Genomic DNA, 7,482 nt, shown 5'->3' on the forward strand with positions numbered 1-7,482 from the left:
ACCAAGAGTCCCCAATATTAACACCAACTAGCTGACTTTTGTGAAAATTCACCCTTAATCCAGACATTACCGCAAACAAAGACAAAACCGCCCGTAAAGCTCTCACATTAGCCCAACTCTTGACACCGACTAATAGTGTGTCGTCGGCAAACTGAAGATGCGAAACCACAGTTGAATTTACGTTTCCTACCCCATAACCAGTGAATAAATTATTATCCACCATCGCCTTCATCATGATATTCAACCCTTCAGCCGCCAAAAGGAAAAGAAATGGCGAGAGAGGGTCGCCTTGACGTAACCCCCTCTTTAACGGAAACTCGTCTGTAGGACTACCGTTTACTAGAACCGAAGCCGTTGCTGTTGTTACACACTCTCTCATCCACTTTCTCCATAATACCGGAAACGACATCCTTCTCATAACCGAATCCAAATACCCCCAGTCCACGGAATCATAAGCTTTTTCGAAATCTACCTTAAAGAGCATTAATTCCTTTTTTGTTTTTCTTGCCTCATCTACCACTTCATTTGCGATAAGGATGCCATCCAATATTTGACGACCTTTTACAAACGCCGTCTGAGTCTCAGCTATTAAACTCCCCATGACCATCCGTAATCGATTAGCTAGCACTTTCGACAATATTTTGTAAAGACAACCAACCAGAGAAATAGGACGAAAATCATTTAATCGCTGAGGGCTATCCACTTTCGGAATGAGAACTATAAACGTAGAATTTATACCTTTTGTTAATTTGCCGTTCCTATCAAAGTCTGTTAAAAAGTGCATAACATCCCTTTTAACATCTTCCCAGAAATCTTTCAAAAAACCAAAATTCACACCATCCGGTCCGGGGCTTTTGTAACTGTCACAATCCCATACTGCGGCCTTGACTTCAGATTCTGAAAATGGTTTAGTGAGACTACCGCCTTCCGCATGAGATAACGTGTTAAATGCCAAATTATCAACCCCCGGCCTTGTGATGTCTGAGGCCGAGAAATGTTCTTTAAAATGGGAAAAAACCGCATTTCGAATAGGCTGCACCCCTTCGACCAAAGAACCATTCACCAAAAGTGATACAATTGTATTTCTTCTTCGACGATTTGACAAAGCCGAATGAAAATACTTAGAATTCGCGTCCCCCTCTTTCAACCAAAATAATCGCGATTGTTGCCATCTAATGCTTGTGTTGACGCGAGACAAAGAGTGAATATCATGCGATACACCCCTCAATTCTTCTACTTCTTCCACAGACAACTCCTCTTCTGCGGCTTTAGTTTCAAAATCCGACAACCGAGTTTTTAACAAATCAATTATTCCAGATATATTTTGAACATGGGTTGAATGCCACTCCTTCAGTGCTATTTTCACTAATTTCAATTTTTCTTTAATAACAAAAGCCCCCCACCCGTCTACACGTAAGGAATTCCACTTATCTTGCACAAACTGACGATAACCCGGTAACTCTTGCCAACATTTTAACATTCTTGACGGACGGGGTCCCCAATTTTCCTCATCAACCTTACTAAGATATTAAATACTGTTTTTTTCCTTTCAAAAAAATAAATAAGAAATACTATTTTTAAAATATTCAATATTAGTATATTAATTTGTTAGTTCCTTAAAAAAAAGTCTATTTGTTAGTATTCTTTGAAGGTGTACATGACTCTTATCACTGTCACAAACCGAACCAACTTTATATCCCCTATAATAAATACTAAATTAAGTAATGGAACTTAACCAAAATCAATCAATTCAATAACCAAACTTGTGAAAATTGACAAGTTAAATATTATTTGCCAAAAATTATCTGTCGAGAGAGAGATTTCTTTATTGACTTATTACTTATTATTCTTTTCATCGTTCTCTTAAGATTATAAATCAATGGTTGATGATATGGGAATGGAGTTATACCAGAAAATAATATTAGGAAAAGAAGAAAAACATAGATTTCATATTCCAACATGTCTCTCATTACTTGTATCGTGCTAAACACTTAATAGCAAATTTATTGTTAAATTACTTTTCACCCTAAAAAGAAAAACTATATAGCCAAATATGAAATATATAATTCTCCAAAACAAAAAATACACTATGTCAGATAGGGAAAAAAGCAAAACAAAACATCGCCTTCCATCAATATTGGAAAGACAGACAAACTCAATTAGCCGTACGAAATATCAACGGGCCCCATATTCTGAATCGTCATGAAGAGATGAACTATATATTATTTTGTTTAAAAATATAAGACTTTTATAACAAAATCATACAACTAACAAAGTTTTCTTTTTAAGTCCAACAAAAGATAAATATATTATATAAACTGATAATCAAAGCACAAATTGTGCTAAGATCAACAAAATACAAATGTATTACAAAGAAGACACCACAACAACGACGGTGTCACCAAAACAAAATAACCACTCAAATGTCAGATAAAGTCTCACAAAAGCATTTGAGTGGCTGAATAGAAAATCCATTTCTTTTGCCTTAATTATGGCCACACCAATAACTTCAACATGGCGATCAATGGTTCTCGTGAGCTTAACTCGGTTGGTAAGAACAATGTATAATATATATATAAGGTCTGGGGTTCAAACCTCAGCCACTACAAAAAAAAACATGTCGATCAATGAACCTGTTAAACTATCATACTCACCAAAAATCACCAAATTTTAACGCTTCTAAATAGTACAAACGCGAGCTAACCAATTTTCTTTCTTTTTTTTAACCAAAAAGTAGGCAGCTAAGGTGCTGACCTGCCAAATGGAGAAAGAAAATACAAAATGGAGGGGACCAAGCCAAGACTCCATTAAAAAGAGATGAACCTACAAGAAGGCATCCCAAGTTTGATTTTTACATAGTTTGATCCAATGAAAATAGCAACCTCGTGCCAAACAGTCAGAGCCTGTAAAGATAGACCATGATTAGCCAACCAAATCAAATGAAGGTACTTCTTCACCTTTTTCACGTGAGATATCAAACCTATAAATTAGATCACATAATAAAAGTTATTGTTTGCCAAAGCACCCTGTAATCCTAACCAAACCAATATATCCGATCATAATTTACCAAAAACAAGATATTTAAAAAAAAAATGTTTGGATGTTTCATTCAAGTTACATCATTCCAGACACATAAGCGGTGCTAAATTATTTCAAGTGACATCATACAAAATTAGAGATCAACTCATAAGCTTCTTTAACTGAAAACATGCCATTGGGATCAAGGAAGTTTGTTAATTACTGCCAAAAAAACAAACTTTGTTAATCTTAAGTATAACTTAGATGATGAAAAACTGTAAAGACATTTGATATGTTGGAGTGTAAATTAGAAGCTACAATTTCTCACTTCTCTACACTTAGTTTGTGTGAACTTTGTCGTTAAGTTTTTTAAAACAAAACGAGAGTTTCTATAAATTATTGAGGCAATGTTTCTAAAATTAATTTATACTAATAAATTTAGTATTTTGGCAATTAATAAAGATGGAGATAGTACTTCATCTGACTCACGAGTCACGACCCAGACAAATATCTTGGGGTTATGCTTCTTCATGATCCTAAGAAGACAAGAGTACATACACACTATGATCACCTTTTGGAATGAACAGTGTCGTTTACAATTTTCTTTATGGTAAAAAAGATTATATTCTATAGTACCACTTAATTCACAAGTCCTTTTTGTTAAAAAAATATCTTAATGATATGTGAAAATTTAATAGTAGGTGATAACACAAAAAAAAAATGGTGTTTCAACCTTGATATATTTTTAGGACTTTGGCAATTCGCGTTTTACATATGTTAAAAAAAAAAAAAAAAAAACTAGGAGAAAGAGAGGAAAAGGAAAAAACTTCTGATCTAATAAAGAATCTAACATTATATCCCCTAAAGTCATAAGATATCCTTGCTTTGATCTTTAAAATTTACACATTTTTGATGTTTCTATTTTTCCAAAATGTTACAAGCTGCTTGTTAGAACCAAAAAGTAGCAAGCTTAGGATGTTTAGCTTGGGAGGGAACATAAGTGCTGCTCACAAGCTTCAAATTTCGGATCTATCTGGTGTCTTAGCAGTATTGTTAGGACGGTGTGGACTTGAAGAAAGAGAGATTTCTGCGGGTTTATTTCCCATATCCTTAGTTTTGTGAAGGAGGAATGTCCCAGATAAAATTGTCACAAACCCACACAACTCCGTCACAATCTGAGACGCATCTTGTGAGTCCCATTCCTGCAGCCAAAATAAATAAACCATCAAGACGGTTGTCTTTATAACTATTATTTAGGTTTCAAAAAAAGGTCTTGCCGCGACATCAAAGTTATGATGTCTCTACAACGGCAATATAACTGTCAATTAGGTTGTAGTTAACATATTCAGCCTTGTTTCTCTAAAGGGTTGACGCGGCCGTTACCATGATTTAAAACCTTTACTAAACCCAATTGCAAATTGCCAACAAAGCTACACATGCAGATATTATAAATAACTTGTGATGGAATATTTCAATGTGCCTTGGAATGTAACAAGTTACCTTAAACATTATTATGCTGGCGATGATGGTAAATGAGGTAAACATGACATAGTAAACCGGTGATATCACATTAGTGTTGAAGGTGTCCAAAGCCTGCCACAATAGTATCCCAGATTAAATAAGAAACATACAAAAGAACATGGTGTTCAGTGTCCACTTCCACACTCAACCGTACATACCTTGTTCAAGTAGTTGATTTGCAAAAGGCAGCATCCTATCACAACTAATGTAAAGAACCATGTCTCAAAGTAAATAAATTGATTCTTCCCTTCAAATGAAAGTTTCAAAGCTATTCCTACTGCTTTGACACACATAACCTATATATGCAAAAACTAGGATCTTTAAGTTTGTAGAAGGCAAGTTTGTGATCCTTAATTCATGATACTTTTGAGCATTGAAAATTAGAAAACATATTCAATACCGTAATTGAGCCCGTGAGAGAACATATTCCAACATAAACAACCAGATGGGTCTGTCCATAACTCCGTGCAAAAACGAAAATAAGGACTAATACCAGCGCCACCATCAAGCAAGAGTATACAATAAAACCTATTCATTCATTCATGAGAGAAAGAAAAAAAAAATAAAACAAGAATCTTAAGCTTTCAAATTCATTAGCCAGAAATGAATTCCTTTAGAACCAAAAAGACCATAATGCATCTCACTTAAACTTCAACCAATTAAAGCTTCAAAAAGTACCTGGTTCTGTAGCAAGTTGCCATACTTCCTTGACAGAATGAATGACTCTCTCATGTGGTGCATGCAAAACAATAGTTGTAGACCCCACCACACAGAGAGCACATCCAAGCACGCCAAAGACATGCAATCTCTCTTTCAAGATGAAGTGAGCTAGCACTGCACTGCATCATTGATATGAGTTTGTAATTCTTTCTAAGTCAGACAAATGAATATGTTGTGAAGAAAGCTATGTTATGTTGCTTACCTGAAAATGATGCTTAAAGCTCCCAAAGGAGTTACAAGGATGGCAGGTGCAAATGCATAAGCTGCGAAATTAGCTATTTCCCCAACAATCACTGTGAAGAAAAGGTTTGAGAATATTAATCATAAACTCAAAATCAATTATGTCTCGACAATTTTCTCAACATCAGCACAAACAAAAAATAGTATAAGTTGAACATGGAAATTCTGCACAATGAGATGGCCTAGAGAGATATAATAACGTATATAGCACGTGATTGGTCCCACATAGGTAGTTCCGTTGGCGAGCTAAGAGGTACCGAATGAGTTTTAACTTTTAAGCAGGAAGTTCGGGGTTCAAACCCTATAAACTAACATAACAACTACTACTAACATTCGCCTGTCGGAAAAAATACAGCACATGATAGACTGTTATTTGATTGTAAATCATCACACATGCAATGCAATTGAACAAGATTGGTGAAGAAAATATTAATAACTCAATGCCATAAGATAGAAAATCACTCACTTGAAGTCATTCCAGCCCACCACCGTGGTTCATACAAATATGAATGCCCTCCTGTGGCTGATCAAAATCAAGAACAATAAAACAGTAAAATGTTAAAAAAGAAAAATAAGAAAAATTTAAACTTTTTAATGACCCAGATGAAGAAAAAAAAAATATCTAACCTGCTCTATTCCCATTAGTGGCAGCTTTTTTAAGACCCATTTTTTTAATTATGAAGCTAGAACCAATGAAAATGCTTGAAGACAGAGCCAAACAAAGACCAATAACGTTGTCGGAGGATATTCCCATGATGATGATGTTTCACCACAATATTAAAATGATACCCAAAGAAATTTATTCTGGAACTAACAAATCAACCTTTGCAGGGCCAAGATGCCACAATATTAAAATGATACCTTGATCATGCAAGAAAAAAAAAATCATCATGAAAAAAAGGGAAAGTTACAAATGCAAATTAATGTAACGTAACAATAACAATAGTTTAGGGTAAAACAAAAGAAAAAGAAGGGAAAGTTAAAAATGTAATTTTTATTTACCTTAATCCTTGGCACCCTGCAAACAAGTTTTGTAGCTAAAACCCCATTTTCATCATGAAATCGAAAAATTTCATTTTTTCTTTTTGGGCATGAAAATTGAAGTGGTGGGCTGGTGCTAGGTTGTGATATTGGGGGCGTTCTCTTCAAAGAAAGAGAGAGAGAAAGAAAAGAAACACAAAAAAGCAACAATAACAACGTTAAATTTGTTACCTATGTGTCGCAAAAATAAATGCTAAATACAAACAAAATCTATCTATTTAATTGCTTTCCATTTTTATTTTATTTTTATTTGACTCTTTAATTCATTCCTTTACTTGTGCAAATGGAAAATGTCCACCACATCACACGTTCTCTTTGTCTTCATGTGTGAGTTGGATTTTTATTTCATTTTCATATCAACTTTCTTCATCCTAACTTATGTGCTGCAAACTACTCATTTCATTTTCAACCCACTTGTTTTGTTACACACACGTTGTGTATAAAATGTCGATTTTGTTCATTAGAAAATTATAATAGAAATGCATGTGAAATATTTTTATTTTAATGGCATGCATGTGTATGATTGTCGAGAAACTCTTACATGATCACAAGCTTTTGAGCACACCATTTAGACGCAAACACATAAAAATACATTTTATTTTTATTATTTAAAAATTAAATATTGTTTAATTATTATATCTTTCTACCTTTTCTCAATTGTGTATGTGTGTCTAAATTTAGTATCCAAATACTTGTGCCCAAGTAAGTATTTTCCATGATTGTCATGTCTTAATAATATTTTTTTATACGTATTTGATAGGAATCAAACTCATAGTCAAATAGTTAAGGGATTCAAGTATCTATCATTTATGTCAATGGTGGTATATCTAACCATTTTAACATATAAATAAAGGAAAATTCTACTATGGACACAAATATAAATAAATAGTTCTCCTTCAAAAAAACATATAGATAGTTCTGCGTTTACTTTTGGATCTGCAT

The 7,482-nt window shown here is 34.0% G+C and overlaps 1 protein-coding gene across 1 annotated transcript; it reads right to left on the reverse strand.

Annotated features, from left to right (window-relative positions):
* Positions 1-3,845: 3,845 nt before the first annotated feature.
* On the reverse strand, positions 3,846-6,709 carry LOC146940778 (putative magnesium transporter NIPA1). Its single transcript, XM_085754512.1, has 9 exons — positions 6,502-6,709; positions 6,127-6,360; positions 5,966-6,022; positions 5,462-5,552; positions 5,218-5,378; positions 4,940-5,067; positions 4,698-4,835; positions 4,519-4,611; positions 3,846-4,220 (listed from the first exon to the last, which is right to left on the reverse strand). Exons 2-9 carry the CDS (start codon positions 6,251-6,253, stop codon positions 4,035-4,037), a joined length of 981 nt encoding a protein of 326 aa, XP_085610638.1. The 5' UTR covers positions 6,254-6,360; positions 6,502-6,709; the 3' UTR covers positions 3,846-4,034.
* Between the last annotated feature and the right edge of the window lie 773 nt (positions 6,710-7,482).

The sequence above is a fragment of the Medicago sativa genome, chromosome 3 (assembly GCF_051527215.1).
Source record: "Medicago sativa cultivar Bolivia chromosome 3, Bolivia_mono, whole genome shotgun sequence".
Classification (NCBI taxonomy): Eukaryota; Viridiplantae; Streptophyta; class Magnoliopsida; order Fabales; family Fabaceae; genus Medicago; species Medicago sativa.

Coding starts and splice junctions, on each gene's coding strand:
- LOC146940778 (XM_085754512.1), bottom strand. CDS start 6,253: ATGGGAATATCCTCCGACAACGTTATTGGTCTTTGTTTGGCTCTGTCT. Junction 4,836..4,939: donor CTCTCACGGGCTCAATTACG/GTATTGAATATG, acceptor TTGCATATATAG/GTTATGTGTGTCAAAGCAGT. Junction 4,221..4,518: donor CCAGCATAATAATGTTTAAG/GTAACTTGTTAC, acceptor TTTTGGCTGCAG/GAATGGGACTCACAAGATGC.